This window comes from Oncorhynchus mykiss, chromosome 15 (assembly GCF_013265735.2).
Source record: "Oncorhynchus mykiss isolate Arlee chromosome 15, USDA_OmykA_1.1, whole genome shotgun sequence".
In the NCBI taxonomy this organism is placed as follows: domain Eukaryota; kingdom Metazoa; phylum Chordata; class Actinopteri; order Salmoniformes; family Salmonidae; genus Oncorhynchus; species Oncorhynchus mykiss.
In genome coordinates, this window is record NC_048579.1 from 74,128,290 (window position 1) to 74,149,989 (window position 21,700).

Consider the following 21,700-nt stretch of genomic DNA (forward strand, 5'->3'; position numbering starts at 1 on the left):
ACTCTCTCTCTCTCTCACTCTCTCTCTCTCTCTCTCTCTCTCTCTCTCTCTCTGTCTCTCTCTCTCTCTCTCTCTCTGTCTCTCTCTCTCTCTCTGTCTCTCTCCCTCTCTCTCTCTCTCTCTCTCTCTCACTCTCTCTCTCTTGCTTTCTCTCTCGCTCTCACTCTCTCTCTCTCCCTCCCTCTCTCTCACTCTCTCTCTCTTGCTTTCTCTCTCGCTCTCACTCTCTCTCTCTCCCTCCCTCTCTCTCTCTCTCTCTCTCTCTCTCTCACTCTCTCTCTCTCTCTTGCTTTCTCTGCCTCTCTGTCTCTCTCTCTCTCTCTGTCTCTCTCTCTTGCTTTCTCTCTCTTGCTCTCTCTCTCTCTCGTTGTTTGGCTGTTTTACTTCAGAGCCCTACACTGCCAGCACCCTGTGCAAACCATCCAACCCCTTTCATTCCAGAGGGTGGGGGAGGGAGGGAGGAAGGAGCTGATGAGGGAGAAGGAGGGAGGGAGGAAAGGAGCTGATGAGGGAGAGGGAGTGAGGGAGGAAAGGAGCTGATGAGGGAGAAGGAGGGAGGGAGGAAGGAGCTGATGAGAGAGAAGGAGGGAGGGAGGAAGGAGCTGATGAGGGAGAGGGAGGGAGGGAGGAAAGGAGCTGATGAGGGAGAGGGAGGGAGGGAGCTAGGAGGAGAGAGGAAGGGGTTAGGAGGGAGGGAGAGTAGAGGAGGAAGGGGTTAGGAGGGAGCACGGTCCTGACCCGGACGCTCCAACCTGTCTCCTCTCTCTCCACAAAGTCCCTAATGATGTACAGAGGCAGGGCTGGTTACCAGTTCTCCCCTGTCTTCCAGAAAACTCCTTATCTACTTCAAAGAAGGAAAGGGGGGGGGCACAGAGCTTTGCAGTGGGGGGGGGGGGGGGGGGGTTGTTCAAGGTGGGAGGTGGGATAGAAACCATGCACAGAGAGAACCAAGCAGTACAATGAATCCTGCGGCAGGACAGGAACTTTAACCCCGATCAGTCCTGAGACCCCAAGCAACAACAACAACAAAAAAAAATTGCCTTTTCATTTATCTGACTTTCATTCATCTGAGCGTCCAGTCCTCATATTCAGCCTCACAGTGTGTTTTTACCCTGTTCTGTTCAGGACAACCTGGGCTACAACTACAACACAAAACAATAGTTACATTCATGACTTTTAACTGACAAATGGCAATAATAAAAATATATATATATATATATATATATAAGGTCTACCGAAGCCCTCCTGTTAATGACAAACACCTCTCTAGTTTAGCCCTCCTGTTAATCACTAAGGGTTTATAAATGTCCAAACTCCGGTAGCCCCTTCTTACTTCCTCCTACTTCCTCCTCCTTCCCCTCCCTTCTCCCTCCCTCTCTCCCTCCCTCCATCCCTCTCTCCCTCCCTCCCTCCTTGGTTCTTTCCTTCCCTCCCTCCTTCCCTCTCGCTCCACTCTCATTGGTTCTCCTGGCTGTGTCACATGGTAGCGTTTAGTGGACCCTTCACTACTGAAGTGTCTGCTGCATTAATGAATGGAGAGAGGGAGGGAGGGAGGTGGGGAGGGAGGGAGGGAGGGAGGTGGGGAGGGAGGGAAGGAGGGAGGGAGGGAGGTGGGGAGGGAGGGGGGGAGGGAGGGAAGGAGGGAGGGAGGTGGGGAGGGAGGGAGGGAGGTGGGGAGGGAGGGAGGGAGGGAGGTAGGTGGGGAGGGAGGGAGGGAGGTGGGGAGAGAGGGAGGGAGGGAGGGAGGTGGGGAGGGAGGGAGGGAGGTGGGGAGGGAGGTGGGGAGGGAGGGAGGGAGGGAGGTGGGGAGGGAGGGAGGGAGGTGGGGAGGGAGGGAGGGAGGTGGGGTCCTGTAATGCAGACAAGCTTTCGCCTCTCTCTGTCTCTCTCTCTCTGCTGAATGGGAATACTGCCTCAGACTCCCGACGCATCCCAAACGGCACCCTATCCCCTTCATAGTGTACTACTTTAGACCAGAGTCTTTGGGGGCCCTTTGAGGTGAATAGGGTGCAATTTGGGACACATCCTCAGCCGCAGCCTGGGAAAGGAAGAGGGTTATAAATTGTGTCAGTTAGCCCCCCCCCCCCCCCCCCCCCCCCCCCCCCCCCCCCCCCCCCCCCCCCCCCCCCTGAATAAAATGGAAGCCATGTGGAAAATGAAAAATCCATTTCAATCTGAAAAGCGAGGAAGGCTGGGATGGAGGGGCGTTTTCTCCCTGTTCCATGGTGGTCGCCGGTCGGCCATCTTGGGAAGGCTTTTCTGAAGTTGTAAACACCCTGCTGTAGTGTTCTTGTGTAAAGCTTGTTAAAGAGAGACTGTGAAACTAACGTTGTTAGGGGGGGGTGGGGGGGGACGGGGACAAATGTTTTCCAGGAAGTGCTTTCTGGTAATACGTTTTATATCAAAGGAAGTTTAACTCCTTTAGCAAAAAAAAAAAAAAAAACTGTTTGTTCAGGAATTTGAACTAACCTGGCATTTCTCTGTCTCTTTCATGTAGTTTCACGCTCCAACAAGTCTTGATGCTCTGCGATGGTGTTATGTTACCATATGATCAAACCGTGTCACTTTCAATGTTGTTAGGCCAGCCTTTACATGAATGAAGGTTGCTCATAAGAAAAGTAGTTTAACAACCAACCCAAGTTTAGCTTTTTTTGTCCTTCATTAGAAGAAGCCGTGTTCTGTTAGAAAGTGTGTGAAACTGACCCGGGTCATTGTGTTGCCCCTGCAGGAAGAAGGAGGAGAAGAAGAAGAAGAAGAAGAAGAAGAGGAAGGGGAGGAGTCTGGAGAGGAGGATTAAAGAACAACAATCATTTGACCTCTACTTCCTTGTAAACAGTTCTTCCTCCTGGGGAACCACTGCCTTTCACCACTTACTAAGGACGTTGATCCATGACCTCTGACCTCTGTCTACTCTCATATCATACTGTTTTCATTTAATACTTTTGTTTGTGTTTATTTTATTATTTTTTGTTTTTTTTATTTGTTTGTTGTTGATTCTGAGATGAACACACGTTAATAATCCTCAGAACATGAGCCGCAAAAAAAAAAAAAAAAAACACGAGAAAACACTAAATATGACAAACAAAGATTCGCTGTACCTCTTTACAACAACAGTGATGTTTTATCTGTTGTTATTAAGACCAGAGGTTCTGGGGGTTTTGTACCGTTGCAGTTTCTACTCCCCTCCTCCCCCTGTCGTTGTCGACTGATTCTCCAGGCTGTCTTTCTTTGAGGGAGAGATAGATACTAGGGGGGGGGGGGGGGGAGTATGTTATTGTCATTCACAAATTGCGACCATATGGCTGCTGTTTCAGTACAGAGGTCTAGAACACACACACAGACCCCCCCTCCCCTCCCCGAGTCGGACCACCAAACGCAGGGAGACAGACTACTCTCTCTTCAAGTCAGGTTATTTTAATCTATCATGTTTTTAATCTAGCGTGGATTTGCCTTTTTCATAACAAATTGGCTGCTTTAACTTGCTAAAATCACACCTTTTTAATGGATGAATTCCTCAGTTGAGGTTGTTGGCAGGTATGTCGTTTTTTCATCATATCTGTTTTACTGGAGAACCTTTTTCACCTGCTTTTGCTTCTTCATTTTATATTGTGATAATTATCATTTTATATTGTGATAATTATCATTTTATATTGTGATAATTATCATTTTATATTGTGATAATTATCATTTTATATTGTGATAATTATCATTTTATATTGTGATAATTATCATTTTATATTGTGATAATTATCATTTTACATTGTGATAATTAACATTTTACATTGTGATAATTATCATTTTATATTGTGATTATTATCATTTTATATTGTGATAATTATCATTTTATATTGTGATAATTATCATTTTATATTGTGATAATTATCATTTTATATGGTGATAATTATCATTTTATATTGTGATAATTATCATTTTATATTGTGATAATTATCATTTTACATTGTGATAATTAACATTTTATATTGTGATAATTATCATTTTATATTGTGATAATTATCATTTTACATTGTGATAATTAACATTTTATATTGTGATAATTATCATTTTACATTGTGATAATTATCATTTTATATTGTGATAATTATCATTTTATATGGTGATAATTAACATTTTATATTGTGATAATTATCATTTTATATTGTGATAATTAACATTTTATATGGTGATAATTATCATTTTATATTGTGATAATTATCATTTTATATTGTGATAATTATCATTTTACATTGTGATAATTAACATTTTATATTGTGATAATTATCATTTTATATTGTGATAATTATCATTTTACATTGTGATAATTAACATTTTATATTGTGATAATTATCATTTTACATTGTGATAATTATCATTTTATATTGTGATAATTATCATTTTATATGGTGATAATTAACATTTTATATTGTGATAATTATCATTTTATATTGTGATAATTATCATTTTACATTGTGATAATTATCATTTTATATTGTGATAATTATCATTTTACATTGTGATAATTATCATTTTATATTGTGATAATTATCATTTTATATTGTGATAATTATCATTTTATATTGTGATAATTATCATTTTATATTGTGATAATTATCATTTTACATTGTGATAATTATCATTTTATATTGTGATAATTATCATTTGATATGGTGATAATTAACATTTTATATTGTGATAATTATCATTTTATATTGTGATAATTAACATTTTATATGGTGATAATTATCATTTTATATTGTGATAATTATCATTTTATATTGTGATAATTATCATTTTACATTGTGATAATTAACATTTTATATTGTGATAATTATCATTTTATATTGTGATAATTATCATTTTACATTGTGATAATTAACATTTTATATTGTGATAATTATCATTTTACATTGTGATAATTATCATTTTATATTGTGATAATTATCATTTTATATGGTGATAATTAACATTTTATATTGTGATAATTATCATTTTATATTGTGATAATTATCATTTTATATGGTGATAATTAACATTTTATATTGTGATAATTATCATTTTATATTGTGATAATTAACATTTTATATGGTGATAATTATCATTTTATATTGTGATAATTATCATTTTATATTGTGATAATTATCATTTTACATTGTGATAATTAACATTTTATATTGTGATAATTATCATTTTATATTGTGATAATTATCATTTTACATTGTGATAATTAACATTTTATATTGTGATAATTATCATTTTACATTGTGATAATTATCATTTTATATTGTGATAATTATCATTTTATATGGTGATAATTAACATTTTATATTGTGATAATTATCATTTTATATTGTGATAATTATCATTTTATATTGTGATAATTATCATTTTATATTGTGATAATTATCATTTTATATTGTGATAATTATCATTTTATATTGTGATAATTATCATTTTATATTGTGATAATTATCATTTTATATTGTGATTATTATCATTTTATATTGTGATAATTATCATTTTATATTGTGATAATTATCATTTTATATGGTGATAATTATCATTTTATATTGTGATAATTATCATTTTATATTGTGATAATTATCATTTTACATTGTGATAATTAACATTTTATATTGTGATAATTATCATTTTATATTGTGATAATTATCATTTTATATTGTGATAATTATCATTTTACATTGTGATAATTATCATTTTATATTGTGATAATTATCATTTTATATTGTGATAATTATCATTTTATATTGTGATAATTATCATTTTATATTGTGATAATTATCATTTTATATTGTGATAATTATCATTTTATATGGTGATAATTATCATTTTATATTGTGATAATTATCATTTTACATTGTGATAATTAACATTTTATATTGTGATAATTATCATTTTACATTGTGATAGTTATCATTTTATATTGTGATAGTTATCATTTTATATTGTGATAATTATCATTTTATATTGTGATAATTATCATTTTATATTGTGATAGTTATCATTTTATATTGTGATAGTTATCACCACACAACAAAGAGAAGAACTCAGCGTTAATGTTTATTATGGGGAACTTCATATGACGGAACGATCTTAACGGAGGTAATATGATAATTATTGGTTTTACACTGCTCTTATAAGTAATGTACTTTACTTTATTGTTTTCTCTATTAGGAAACAATGAGTTGATAGTCACAGTTCTCGTCATCGACACCTTGATTATCCAGTTTCGTTTTACAAGTATACATTTAACAGAGAGCTTTAACATTGCAATGCTTCAATACCAAAATGGCTGTTTTTTTAGTTAGACAACAACTGTATTTAATCCAGCGTTTACCTGAGGGCTGCAGCAGTCTCCCTGTCTTTGGTGGACTCCTTTCATCGTTGTGGATTGAGAGATGATTTTTAGATATTGTCTTAGTTCTATTTCCATGATCAATCCCCTTAAATATCACTTCTTATCAATGTCATCTGATTAACCTGCTCAAATACATACATCATACACAAATACATACATACATACATACACACAGACAGACAGACAGACAGACAGACAGACAGACAGACAGACAGACACACATACACACACAGACAGACAGACAGGCAGGCAGGCAGGCAGGCAGGCAGGCAGGCAGACAGGCAGACAGACAGACAGACAGACAGACAGACAGACAGACAGACAGACTGTATGTTTGTAATTGTATGTTCCTTCTTATTCACAGCATTGCTGTAAAACCATGGATTCCATTGATACTATTTTTGCTAAGGAAATGCTCTCTTTTTTTCACACTAACCTGGTCTGCCTTAACAAAACAAACCTTAAGATACATACAAACAAAAACATAATAACAAAAAACACAATTTACCTCATGTTTTACCTGCACCTTTAGTGGCAGTGTGAGATAGGAACCTCATGTTTTACCTGCACCTTTAGTGGCAGTGTGAGATAGGAACCTCATGTTTTACCTGCACCTTTAGTGGCAGTGTGAGATAGGAACCTCATGTTTTACCTGCACCTTTAGTGGCAGTGTGAGATAGGAACCTCATGTTTTACCTGCACCTTTAGTGGCAGTGTGAGATAGGAACCTCATGTTTTACCTGCACCTTTAGTGGCAGTGTGAGATAGGAACCTCATGTTTTACCTGCACCTTTAGTGGCAGTGTGAGATAGGAACCTCATGTTTTACCTGCACCTTTAGTGGCAGTGTGAGATAGGAACCTCATGTTTTACCTGCACCTTTAGTGGCAGTGTGAGATAGGAACCTCATGTTTTACCTGCACCTTTAGTGGCAGTGTGAGATAGGAACCTCATGTTTTACCTGCACCTTTAGTGGCAGTGTGAGATAGGATGACTCAGGAATTCTAGAACCAGAACCTTGATAATCCTTACTTCAGGTATTCTAGAAGCCTGATAATCCTTCAGGTATTCTAGAAGCCTGATAATCCTTCAGGTATTCTAGAAACCTGATAATCATTACTTCAGGTATTCTAGAAGCCTGAAAGTCCTTCAGGTATTCTAGAAGCCGGATAATCCTCCAGGTATTCTAGAAGCCTGATAATCCTTACCTCAGGTGTTCTAGAACCCTGATAATCCTTCAGGTATTCTAGAACCCTGATAATCCTTACTTCAGGTATTCTAAGAATTCCGAAGACATGTCGGCACTTTGTGGTCTGATGCTGATGCAATATCTCCTCACCATTTCAAACTACCTCCGATTTCCACCGCAACAACCTGAAAACTCCAACCTCAAGGAATGCACACTGCCCTGCTACACAGTACTGCACAGTACCACACAGTACTAAATAGTAGTACACAGTACCACACAGTACTAAATAGTACTACGCAGTACTACATAGTATTACTACACACAACAATGCATGGGGTGGCAGTGTGTGTGTGTGTGTGTGTGTGTGTGTCAACGAGCTAACTTGTTATAAAAGTTGTTGTCTTGTGTCTCACAGTGGAACAGACATGTTCCGTGTAATGTTCTGTGTAAATCTGACAGGTAATTTACTGAAATCAGGAGTTTTAAAAAAAAAATATATATATATAATTCCTTTGTAGAACTCATAAGCAGCTAATGGAAGAAGCACTGTGGTGTCTTTATTTGACATGAACATTAGTGTTTGTGTATCTAAGTCAGTCCTAACGAGACACCCACTTCTACCTTTCCTCAACTGGGCCTTCTGTTTGACAAACTGTTCACTTGAATATATATTTGTTTTTCTGATTTACTCAACGTTTTTTTTTTTTTATATTAAGAATCAAGTGCTTGTGTGACACGACACGATATTATTGTTTGTTTGTTTGTTTTTGCTCAGATTTTTTTTTCTGAACTATTTCATCTACATTACGTACCTCAAACAAACTGATTAAAAAAAAATGGACTTATAATCGATTGACAAATACCTACCTCCAGTCTTGAAAAGGAATTTTTTTTTTTTTTGCCGGGTTTCTTTCTATATCAGTGCGAGTTTTGATAATGTATGATGAAATCTATCGATATTAAGGACTGCGAAAGATCCCTTACTCAAAAGGTATATTTTTTTTTTTGTAACTTGTTTTCAAAACTTCTGAACCAAGTCAATGTTGACTTCACCCTGCGGAAGAAATAACCTTTAAAAAAAAAAATTGTATCTTGAAGATTTTCAGGTTTTGAAAAATATATGTTTGGGGTTTTTGTATATTGTATTCATGGATTTTGTTGTTTTTGTTAATTAGTAGATATTGATATACTTGATTAGTTATTTTGTGTACTTTTACGACACGTGATTTTCTCTTTCTTGTTGTTATGGTTCAACCAGATGTATACGAAAATGCTTCTTTAAGTAGTGATGGGTTACAACGTTTAAATGTTAACATGGTATATTCTCACACGGGCCTGAGGTAGGGAGCCTCAGAGAGTTAGTCAAACAACCCAACATGCCCTTTCCACTCACACGGGCCTGAGGTAGGGAGCCTCAGAGAGTTAGTCAAACAACCCAACATGCCCTTTCCACTCACACAGGCCTGGGGTAGGGAGCCTCAGAGAGTTAGTCAAACAACCCAACATGCCCTTTCCACTCACACAGGCCTGGGGTAGGGAGCCTCAGAGAGTTAGTCAAACAACCCAACATGCGTGTCTCAGTCGGAGACTTCCGAGTTTCTCAGTCGGAGACTTCCGAGTTTCTCAGTCGGAGACTTCCGAGTGTCTCAGTCGGAGACTTCCGAGTGTCTCAGTCGGAGACTTCCGAGTGTCTCAGTCGGAGACTTCCGAGTATTCTCAGTCGGAGACTTCCGAGTGTCTCAGTCGGAGACTTCCGAGTCTCTGTCGGATAGTTGCGAGTTACTCAGTAGGATACTTCCAAGTTTCTCAGTCGGATACTTCAGAGTTTCTCAGTTTGAGACTTCCGAGTTTCTCAGTCGAATACTTCTGAGTTTCTCAGTCGGATACTTCAGAGTTTCTCAGTCGGAGACTTCCGAGTTTCTCAATCAAATACTTCCGAGTTTCTCTGTCGGATACTTCCGAGTTTCTCAGTTTGAGACTTCCGAGTTTCTCAGTCGGATACTTCCGAGTTTCTCAGTCGGATACTTCCGAGTTTCTCAGTCGGAGACTTCCGAGTTTCTCAGTCGGAGACTTCCGAGTTTCTCAGTCGGAGACTTCCGAGTGTCTCAGTCGGAGACTTCCGAGTTTCTCAGTCGGAGACTTCCGAGTTTCTCAGTCGGAGACTTCCGAGTGTCTCAGTCGGAGACTTCCGAGTGTCTCAGTCGGAGACTTCCGAGTGTCTCAGTCGGAGACTTCCGAGTTTTTCAGTCGAATACTTCCGAGTTTCTCAGTCAAATACTTCCGAGTTTCTCAGTCGGAGACTTCCGAGTCTCTGTCGGATAGTTGCGAGTTACTCAGTAGGATACTTCCAAGTTTCTCAGTCGGATACTTCAGAGTTTCTCAGTTTGAGACTTCCGAGTTTCTCAGTCGAATACTTCTGAGTTTCTCAGTCGGATACTTCAGAGTTTCTCAGTCGGAGACTTCCGAGTTTCTCAGTCAAATACTTCCGAGTTTCTCTGTCGGATACTTCCGAGTTTCTCAGTTTGAGACTTCCGAGTTTCTCAGTCGGATACTTCCGAGTTTCTCAGTCGGATACTTCCGAGTTTCTCAGTCGGAGACTTCCGAGTTTCTCAGTCAAATACTTCCGAGTTTCTCAGTCGGAGACTTCCGAGTCTCTCAGTCGGATACTTGCGAGTTACTCAGTAGGATACTTCCGAGTTTCTCAGTTGGATACTTGCGAGTTTCTCAGTCGGATACTTCCGAGTTTCTCAGTTTGAGACCTCCGAGTTTCTCAGTCGGATACTTCCGAGTTTCTCAGTCGGAGACTTCCGAGTTTCTCAGTCGAATACTTCCGAGTGTCTCAGTCGGATACTTCCGAGTTTCTCAGTCGCATACTTCCGAGTTTCTCAGGTGGATCCTTCCGAGTGTCTCAGTCGAATACTTCCGAGTTTCTCAGTCGAATACTTCCGAGTTTCTCAGTCAGATGCATACTTCAGAATTTCCTATTTTCCTGAGGAAGGCAGCATTAGTTTCTTCACACACTATTACTGTCCAGAATGTTCCCTGAACTGTATCATTGGGTGGGTTCATCTGTCATAACAACTCTTGATAACTCTCAGGTACATAACAATCAAAACAGAGAGCGTAGGTTGATCAAGAACCAGCCTATTGTTGACGAGGTGAAGTCATAGTGGGCCTATGCTTTATGTCGACGCCGTTTGACAGCTGCCTTGGTTTTGAAACGGCTTCGTAGGGCCTACCTGTGTGAGTTGGTCGATCACATGTTGTGGCTTTGAAAAGCACGGCCTAGAAACAGATAGACTTCACGGCTGAGAAGAACAATGGCTTTGTCTAAATACGCCACAAGCAGGTTAAAAATCCTTTGCTTACTGCTTCCTCGTTGCCGTAATTCCTCTCAAAGCTCATTGGAGGTGTGGCTCTACGGGTTCCTCCTCTCGGGAACTTCTCCTCCAATGAGCTTTGAGACAAATTGAGGAAACAAGGACAGGTTAGGGGGTGAAGCAAGTCATTGACGGCTAGTACTGTTTTGAGACGCAGCCATCGCCAGACTGTCGATCATCAGCATGAAAAGCTATAAGAGATTTTATTTTTAAACATTTTAAAAAAAAAAGGGCTAAACACTGTGGTGCTCATAGCTGACACTGATTATATCATAGGAGGTAATGACGTTCCAATGTTGGAGCTCCATGAACATTGGACTATTTTTCATAAATATATATAATAATATATATATATAAATATAATTATTATATATATATATAATTATATATATAATTATATATATACTCGAGTTCTAAAGTGTAAGAGTATTAAAAAACAACAACAATTGAAACAATGTTTTTTTTTTTTTTTTTGGGATGTTTTACCTCATGTTGGTGTGAATGTGTAACTATGGAAACCACTGTTTTGTTGACGCGCTTTGAGCTCTCGAGTCTTAATGAAGATGATCCCCGTTCTAGAACAGTCCCAATACACATTACTACCTCCAACAAACAAACAAAAAAGGGCCTACTGTTACCTCATTTTTCAAACTAAGCCTGCGCCCAAATGGCACCCTAATCCCTATGTTAGTGCACTCCTTTTGACCAGGGAGTGCACTACTTTTGACCGGAGCCTTTACGGGACCAGTCCGCTATATAGAGACTAGGGTGCAATTTGTGACGCAAGCTTAAATATCTGCTTCGTAAAACTCATGGTGACGAAAGAGAACAGGGAGAACATCGTAAAATTTTCATATATATATAGTTTATTTTTTTTTGTCGGGGGATAAATTTTATAAGACTGTTTCTTCTCTGCCTCTCAGTCACCTCTAGGTAAGACTGGACATGTAATTTGTAATTTTTTTTAAAGAACATTTTCTGACATTATGCAATGTTCCGTAGTTATATTAATCTGTGGAGGGGAGAGGCGGCGGTGGGGGGGTTGGGGGGGGGGGAATAAACATAATTTCTGTCTTTGACACCGTCTCCCTCAGTAGAACGTCATGTCTTCTATCCCAACTTGCATCGCCTCCTCTCTATCCACCTAGTATTGCTGTCTTCAATTACACATCCACATTACTTGTTTGAATATACAAGACAAAACCCAAGTTATCTTAATAGATATTTACAGCCTTGTTTCAGCACAATAATAAAATAAAAAAAACTAAAATATGGCTTCTGTTGACGGTGTGAGTTTCTATTTCTTGGCTAATGTTTCCCCATTCTCTCTCTTTCCTCCCGAAGGGTGTCAGCCATCTTGTTTCATCCTGTCTGTGGTGTGATGGTGTTAGGATGTCAGCCATCTTGTTTCATCCTATCTGTTGTGTGATGGTGTTAGGATGTCAGCCATCTTGTTTCATCCTATCTGTTGTGTGATGGTGTTAGGATGTCAGCCATCTTGTTTCATCCTATCTGTTGTGTGATGGTGTTAGGATGTCAGCCATCTTGTTTCATCCTGTCTGTTGTGTGATGGTGTTAGGATGTCAGCCATCTTGTTTACATCCTGTCTGTTGTGTGATGGTGTTAGGATGTCAGCCATCTTGTTTCATCCTGTCTGTTGTGTGATGGTGTTAGGATGTCAGCCATCTTGTTTACATCCTGTCTGTTGTGTGATGGTGTTAGGATGTCAGCCATCTTGTTTCATCCTGTCTGTTGTGTGATGGTGTTAGGATGTCAGCCATCTTGTTTACATCCTGTCTGTTGTGTGATGGTGTTAGGATGTCAGCCATCTTGTTTCATCCTATCTGTTGTGTGATGGTGTTAGGATGTCAGCCATCTTGTTTCATCCTGTCTGTTGTGTGATGGTGTTAGGATGTCAGCCATCTTGTTTCATCCTGTCTGTTGTGTGATGGTGTTAGGATGTCAGCCATCTTGTTTACATCCTGTCTGTTGTGTGATGGTGTTAGGATGTCAGCCATCTTGTTTCATCCTATCTGTTGTGTGATGGTGTTAGGATGTCAGCCATCTTGTTTCATCCTGTCTGTTGTGTGATGGTGTTAGGATGTCAGCCATCTTGTTTCATCCTGTCTGTTGTGTGATGGTGTTAGGATGTCAGCCATCTTGTTTCATCCTGTCTGTTGTGTGATGGTGTTAGGATGTCAGCCATCTTGTTTCATCCTGTCTGTTGTGTGAGGGTGTTAGGATGTCAGCCATCTTGTTTCATCCTGTCTGTTGCGTGATGGTGTTAGGATGTCAGCCATCCTTTTTCCACTGAGAAGTCTAGGTCAGGAAGGATGTAGGGGGGAGGGCTTTGGACACACACACACACACACACACACATTCCCAGACAATGTTCTTCCTGACACCATGGCCATCTGTTTGAAGATTTGAGCACCTACATGTTAGAGCAGTGGTTCTTAACCTTGTTGGAGGTACTGAACCCCACCAGTTTCATATGCGCATTCACCGAACCCTTCTTAAATTGGAAAAATAAAATGTTTTTTTTCAAATTCAAAACATAGGTATATATTTTACTGGTGCACAAAATGAACCGTGCATCAACATCACTGTGTTCAAAGAACAAAATCATCAAAACATGATTTTCACACAAAAACATAATAATGAATATTTACTGCAAATCAGTGTGACTTCTGCTGTTGCCTTTCAGAGACCAGTTCAGAAATGCGCGGCTTCACCTTGGCAAGTGCCACTCTCATGTCATTTTCGCAAACAAAGTCAGTTCCTTTTCTTAGTTTTTATGTCCAGCATCCTCGAAAAGGATTGTTGTAACAAACGGTATGAAAATCTCCAGAGCTTTCTTAGCAATAACAGGGTACGTCACCATTTGTTGACACCAAAACGTTGAAAGCGTTGTTGTTCTGAAGAGTTGCTGTTGAACCTGGCTCTGCTGAATTTCAATGATTTCATCGAGGTATTCATCATTGACATCTGTTGTCTCAACACTAAACGTGAACGGCTGTCTCACCCATGCTGGATATGACTCTCTTGTTGGCGAAGTATCCGTTGAGAGACTTTGCACGCTCATCTAAGTGCGTGGCAATTGCTTGCTTCAGTTCCGCGGGTACAGAAATGTCTCCGATTCCAGATACATCTTCGATCTTACTTACACAGTCGTCCAGCAGGGGAAAGTTTGCGAAGTTATCGTTCTCTGTTCATCATTTCCATAACTGTAGCTTTTTTTGAAAAGCCTTCAGGTTTTCCTCCGCTTCGATGATGTTGACTCCACCGCCCTGCATCTTTTGATTGAGATGATTGAGAGCTGCGAAGATATCGGCCATGTACGCTAAAATGAGAATGAACTCAGAATTTTTGAAGCAATCTGCATGACAATGTTGGTGCTCTTGCAAAAACAGGGCTAATTCCACACGCACGGCAAAAACACGATTCAGCTCCTGTCCCCGGGATAACCACCGAACGTTAGAATGGTACAGAAGTACCTCGAATTCAGAGCCCATTTCTTTACACAGCTCACTGAAGATGCGGTGCCTCAGAGCACTAGTTCGCACATAGTTCACGCATTCCACAACAATTTTTAATGCTTCTGCCAGTTTTGGAGGCAAGGTTTTTGTTGCCAACGCATGCCTGTGCAGAATACAATACGTAACAATGATGTGTGGTGCATCGGCTTTCACTAGCGCACCAAAACCAGACTTTCTTCCCAGCATGACTGGAGCTCCGTCCGAACAAACTGCAGAAACCATATCCCACAAAAGATTGTTGTCTTTGAAGAAGTCATCCACAAGTTTCTTCACATCGGCTGCCTTAGTTGTTGTTGTAAGAGGCTTACAAAATTAAAAAAAATCTTCCTTTATCACGGCGTCTTTCACATAGCGCACGAATACAGCAAGCTGGCTTAGATTGGAAACGTCTGTGGTCTCGTCCAGTTGAAGGCTGCATTTTGCCGGGCTTGAAATCAGATCTGCAACTACTTGAGCCAAGATGTCGTTGCTCATGTCCTCTATTCTGTCGCTGATGGTGTCATTTGAAAGAGGAATTGGGGATAACTTAACTTTATTCTCCATCTTCAACACAGCTTGTTTTCTGAGTGTTTCACCAATGGTGTGTGGTTAGCCCTGCTTTGCGATCAGGTAAGCAACTTCGTACGATGCTGTGAGGATCGGTTTGTGGATGGGTACAAAGCCGAGAACAGGCAGAGTAGCCTTTTCATCGAATCTGGCTCTCTTGAATTCAGCGAACGTTGTGTTCTTGTATTTTCCATCTCCATGCAGCTTAAGGAAGTGTTCTCTTAGTTTTGCCGGTGCTTGATTAGAGTTGCTCAACTTGGCATTGCAAATCATGCAGTTAGGACGCTGACTCCCATCACGTTCCGTTATACATGTGAATCCATATTGTACATATTCGTCCGACCACTTTCTTTTTTTGCTCGACATAGTAAATATGAAGGAATTAAAATATTAAGAAAGAAATCACAAGACGTACCATCACGGCAGTCACAAGTCGACTACTGAGCGCACCAAATTCCCTGCAGCACAGATAGGTGTAGCGTGATCACCTGCAGCCAATGATGGCCAAGCGGGGCGTGTCATCACGAATCATATGAGTCGGATGTGTGTCTTGACCTCCACCGAACCACTGAGACTGACTCACCGAACCCCTGGGGTTCAATCGAACCCAGGTTAAGAACCACTGTGTTAGAGACAGGATCCTGCCTGATGCTCTGTGTCTGTGGAATCACCTGAAATATGGCCAGTGAACCAGTGGTCTGTCTGTCTGTCTGTCTGGTCTGTCAGGTGTGTCTGTCTGTCTGCCAGGTCTGTCTGTCTGTCTGTCTGTCTGGTCTGTCAGGTCTGTCTGCCTGTCTGTCTGTCTGTCTGTCTTGTCTGTCAGGTCTGTCTGTCTGTCTGGTCTGTCAGGTCTGTCTGTCTGTCTGTCTGTCTTGTCTGTCAAGTCTGTCTGTCTGTCTGTCTGTCTGTCTGTCTGTCTGTCTGTCTGTCTGTATGCCAGGTCTGTCTATCTGTCTGTCTGTCTGTCTGGTCTGTCAGGTCTGTCTGTATGCCAGGTCTGTCTGTCTGTCTGTCTGTCTGTCTGTCGGCCAGGTCTGTCTGTCAGGTCTGTCTGTCAGGTCTGTCTGTCTGTCTGTCTGTATGCCAGGTCTGTCTATCTCTCTGTCTGTCTGTCTGGTCTGTCAGGTCTGTCTGCATGCCAGGTCTGTCTGTCTGTCTGTCTGTCTGTCTGTCTGGTCTGGCAGGTCTGTCTGTCTGTCTGTCTGGTCTGTCAGGTCTGTCTGTCTGTCTGTATGCCAGGTCTGTCTATCTCTCTGTCTGTCTGTCTGGTCTGTCAGGTCTGTCTGGTCTGGCAGGTCTGTCTGTCTGTCTGTCTGGTCTGGCAGGTCTGTCTGTCTGTCTGTCTGCCAGGTCTGTCTGTCTGCTATCTTTGTTTTATATCTACAGTAAACCTGCATACCTGCCCAGCTGCTACACTATCTACAGTAAACCTGCATACCTGGTCAGCAGCTACACTATCTACAGTAAACCTGCATACCTGGCCAGCTGCTACACTATCTACAGTAAACCTGCATACCTGGCCAGCTGCTACACTATCTACAGTAAACCTGCATACCTGACCAGCTGCTACACTGTCTACAGTAAACCTGCATACCTGGCCAGCTGCTACACTATCTACAGTAAACCTGCATACCTGACTAGCTGCTACACTATCTACAGTAAACCTGCATACCTGGCCAGCTGCTACATTATCTACAGTAAACCTGCATACCTGGCCAGCTGCTACACTATCTACAGTAAACCTGCATACCTGGCCAGCTGCTACACTATCTACAGTAAACCTGCATACCTGACCAGCTGCTACACTGTCAACAGTAAACCTGCATACCTGACCAGCTGCTACACTATCTACAGTAAACCTGCATACCTGGCCAGCTGCTACACTGTCTACAGTAAACCTGCATACCTGGCCAGCTGCTACACTATCTACAGTAAACCTGCATACCTGGTCAGCTGCTACACTATCTACAGTAAACTTGCATACCTGGCCAGCTGCTACACTATCTACAGTAAACCTGCATACCTGGCCAGCTGCTACACTATCTACAGTAAACCTATATGCCTGGCCAGCTGCTACACTATCTACAGTAAACCTGCATACCTGGCCAGCTGCTACACTATCTACAGTAAACCTGCATACCTTTCCAGCTGCTACACTATCTACAGTAAACCTGCATACCTGGCCAGCCGCAGCACACTTGCAGTCAGATATCTTAATTGTGTTATACCGTGTGAAACTCAACACAGTCACGTGTAGTACGGCTGCCTAGCTGGCTGGCTGGTTGGCTGGCTGGTTGGCTGGTTGTTTGGCTGGTTGTTTGGCTGATTGGTTGGCTGGCTGGCTGGCTGGCTTGCTGGTTGGCTAGCTTCCTAGCTGGCTGGCTGGCTGGCAGGTTGGCTGTCTGGCTGGTTGGCTATCTTGCTGGTTGGTTGGTTGGTTGGTTGGTTGGTTGGCTGGTTGGCTAGCTAGCTGGCTGGCTGGTTGGCTGTCTGGTTTGTTGGCTGGCTGGTTTGCTGTCTGGTTGGCTGGCTGGCTGATGTAATCATGGGCTAATTGGCCTTGGATCTACACATCAGTAGTGATTTAATGTTCTACCAAGTCAGTGGTGAAACCAGGATAACTGTTATCAGACGTGATTAAACACAGTGGTGAAACCAGGATAACTGTTATCAGACGTGATTAAACACAGTGGTGAAACCAGGATAACTGTTATCAGACGTGATTAAACACAGTGGTGAAACCAGGATAACTGTTATCAGACGTGATTAAACACAGTGGTGAAACCAGGATAACTGTCATCAGACGTGATTAAACACAGTGGTGAAACCAGGATAACTGTTATCAGACGTGATTAAACACAGTGGTGAAACCAGGATAACCGTTATCAGACGTGATAAAACACAGTGGTGAAACCAGGATAACTGTTATCAGACGTGATTAAACACAGTGGTGAAACCAGGATAACTGTTATCAGACGTGATTAAACACAGTGGTGAAACCAGGATAACTGTTATCAGACGTGATTAAACACAGTGGTGAAACCAGGATAACTGTTATCAGACGTGATTAAACACAGTGGTGAAACCAGGATAACTGTTATCAGACGTGATTAAACACAGTGGTGAAACCAGGATAACTGTTATCAGACGTGATTAAACACAGTGGTGAAACCAGGATAACTGTTATCAGACGTGATTAAACACAGTGGTGAAACCAGGATAACTGTTATCAGACGTGTGATAAAACACAGAGGAAGAGTCAAGTATGTTCCAGGATAAAACCTGATAGGCTTGTAGATATATCTCCAGGAACTAAAGCTAAAACCTGATAGGCTTGTACCTATATCTCCAGGAACTAAAGCTAAAACCTGATAGGCTTGTACCTATATCTCCAGGAACTAAAGCTAAAATCTGATAGGCTTGTGGATATATCTCCAGGAACTAAAGATAACACCTGATAGGCTTGTAGATATATATCCAGGAACTAAAGCTAAAACCTGATAGGTTGTACCTATATCTCCAGGAACTAAAGATAACACCTGATAGGCTTGTAGATATATCTCCAGGAACTAAAGCTAAAACCTGATAGGTTGTAGATATATATCAAGGAACTAAAGCTACAATCTTGGATGTTAGTGAAATGTAATAAGAGGTGGAACCAGGAAGTGTTATCTAGTGAGTGATAAAAGACAACAGCAGATTAGAGGTGTCAGAAATAGTACCCCATTCTCTACATAGTGCACTACTTTTGACCAGGGGGGCTAGGGTCAAATGAAGTGCACAATATAAGGTATAGGGTGCCGTTTCAGACACACCCAAGGATACTTCACAGTCACAACCTGTTAAACTTGTACAATATGAAATTAGGAACTCTTTCATTTATTATTGAATTAATACTCTTTGTGAACAAACACAAACACAAGACATACATTTAAAAAAAAAAACATTTTTATTTAACTTTTATTTAACTAGGAAAGTTAGTTAAGAACCAATTCTTATTTACAATGACTGCCTACTCCGGCCAAATATGGACGACACTGGGCCAATTGTGAGTCGCCCCTATGGGACTCCCAAGCACGTCCGGATGTGATACAGCCTGGATTCGAACCAGGGACTGTAGTGACGCCTCTTGCACTGAGATGCAAGTTCCCGAACAAAAAATATAAAAATAGCATTTTTGGTTAAGAGCCGATAAGACGGCTGCCCTCACATCACTCAACGATGAGAAAACGTTTGAGTACCGCCTCCATGAGTAGTCTGTGTTTTAATCAAATGGTAACAGCTGTCCATTCTGGGATACCCACTAGTGTCAAACACAGTGGTAGAATGCATACCCACTGGTGTCAACAGTGGTAGAATGGATACCCACTGGTGTTAAACACAGTGGTAGAATGGATACTCACTGGTGTTAAACACAGTGGTAGAATGGGTACCCACTGGTGTTAAACACAGTGGTAGAATGCATACCCACTGGTGTCAACAGTGGTAGAATGGATACCCACTGGTGTCAAACACAGTGGTATAATGGATACTCACTGGTGTTAAACACAGTGGTAGAATGCATACCCACTGGTGTTAAACACAGTGGTAGAATGGATACCCACTGGTGTTAAACACAGTGGTAGAATGGATACCCACTGGTGTTAACAGTGGTAGAATGGATACCCACTGGTGTTAACAGTGGTAGAATGGATACCCACTGGTGTTAACAGTGGTAGAATGGATACCCACTGGTGTTAAACACAGTGGTAGAATGCATACCCACTGGTGTTAAACACAGTGGTAGAATGCATACCCACTGGTGTCAAACACAGTGGTAGAATGCATACCCACTGGTGTCAACAGTGGTAGAATGGATACCCACTGGTGTCAAACACAGTGGTAGAATGCATACCCACTGGTGTCAACAGTGGTAGAATGCTTACCCACTGGTGTTAACAGTGGTATAATGGATACCCACTGGTGTTAAACACAGTGGTAGAATGCATACCCACTGGTGTCAAACACAGTGGTAGAATGCATACCCACTGGTGTCAACAGTGGTAGAATGGATACCCACTGGTGTCAAACACAGTGGTATAATGGATACTCACTGGTGTTAAACACAGTGGTAGAATGGATACCCACTGGTGTTAAACACAGTGGTAGAATGCATACTCACTGGTGTCAAACACAGTGGTAGGATGGATACTCACTGGTGTCAAACATAGTGGTATAATGGATACTCACTGGTGTTAAACACAGTGGTAGAATAGATACCCACTGGTGTCAAACACAGTGGTAGGATGGATACTCACTGGTGTCAAACATAGTGGTATAATGGGTACCCACTGGTGTCAAACACAGTGGTAGAATGGATACCCACTGGTGACAAATATAGCGGTAGAATGGATACTCACTGGTGACAAACGCAGTGGTAGAAACTGGTTGAATCAACGTTGTTTCCACGTCATTTCAACAACTAATTGTGATGACTTTGAATCAACGTTGGAAAACCGATTGAAAAAATAAATCAACGTAAAAAAGTATTTTTTCACTTTAAAATAACTATCCAAAGACATTGCTAAATTTGTGGTTGATTTTATGTTAAATTCATATGTAAATCAAAACTAGACGTTGAACTGCTGTCTGTCCCACTGTCTCTGAGACACCTGCCAAAAGTGTCTCCCTAATACGATATCCCTCACTCCTATTGATAGTGTTAGTCTCTATGTCTATAATAAGACCCTACTACTATATCACTCCCTCCCTCCCCCCTCCCTCCCTCCTTCCCTCCTTCTATCCCTCCTTCCCTCCTTCTCTCCCTCTTTCCCTCCCTCTCTCCCTCCCTCCCTCCCTCCCTCCCCCTCCCTCCCTCCCTCTCTCCCTCCTTCCCTCCCTCTCTCCCTCCTTCCCTCCCTCTCTCTCTCCCCCTCCCTCCCTCCCTCCCCCTCTCTCCCTCCCTCCCTCCCCCCTCTCTCCCTCCTTCCCTTCCCTCCTTCCCTCCCCCTTGATTTGAACCTGACCCAAACTAACCTCCAAGCTGACCTCCAACCTGACCCACACTAACCCCCAACTTGACCCATACTGACCCCCAATCTGACCCACATTTCAATGGTTTGAGAGAGAGAGAGAGAGAGAGAGAGAGAGAGAGAGAGAGAGAGAGAGAGAGAGAGAGAGGAAAGAGAGAGAGAGAGAGAGAGAGAGAGAGAGAGAGAGAGAGAGAGGAAAGAGAGAGAGAGAGAGAGAGAGAGAGAGAGAGAGAGAGAGAGAGAGAGAGAGGAAAGAGAGAGAGAGAGAGAGAGAGAGAGCGAGAGGAGGGAGAGAGAGACAGACAGACAGAGAGAGAGACAGACAGACAGGGAGATAGAGAGAGAGACAGGGAGAGAGAGAGAGAGAGACAGAGATTGAGAGAGAGAGAGAGAGGAGGGAGAGAGAGACAGACAGACAGAGAGAGAGACAGACAGACAGGGAGAGAGAGAGAGAGACAGGGAGAGAGAGAGAGAGAGAGAGAGAGAGATTGAGAGAGAGAGAGAGGAGGGAGAGAGAGAGAGAGAGAGAGAGAGAGAGAGAGAGAGAGGAGGGAGAGATTGAGAGAGAGAGAGGAGGGAGAGAGAGAGAGAGAGAGAGAGAGAGATTGAGAGAGAGAGATGAGGGAGAGAGAGAGAGAGAGAGCGAGAGAGAGAGAGAGAGAT

The 21,700-nt window shown here is 41.5% G+C and overlaps 1 protein-coding gene and 1 long non-coding RNA gene across 2 annotated transcripts in view; both read left to right on the forward strand.

Annotated features, from left to right (window-relative positions):
• Positions 1-3,659, forward strand: part of LOC118938852 (high mobility group protein HMGI-C-like) — a 104,859-nt gene extending 101,200 nt beyond the window's left edge. The window contains exon 5 of the mRNA XM_036945350.1: positions 2,729-3,659. Within this exon, the coding sequence (XP_036801245.1) occupies positions 2,729-2,797 (69 nt within the window). The 3' untranslated portion in view covers positions 2,798-3,659. The remainder of the gene's footprint in view (positions 1-2,728) is intronic.
• A 2,271-nt stretch (positions 3,660-5,930) lies between these two features.
• On the forward strand, positions 5,931-12,215 carry LOC118938853. The gene is made up of 2 exons (XR_005036231.1): positions 5,931-8,901; positions 8,966-12,215. It is a non-coding gene; the product is annotated as an uncharacterized LOC118938853 (long non-coding RNA).
• Positions 12,216-21,700: the final 9,485 nt, after the last annotated feature.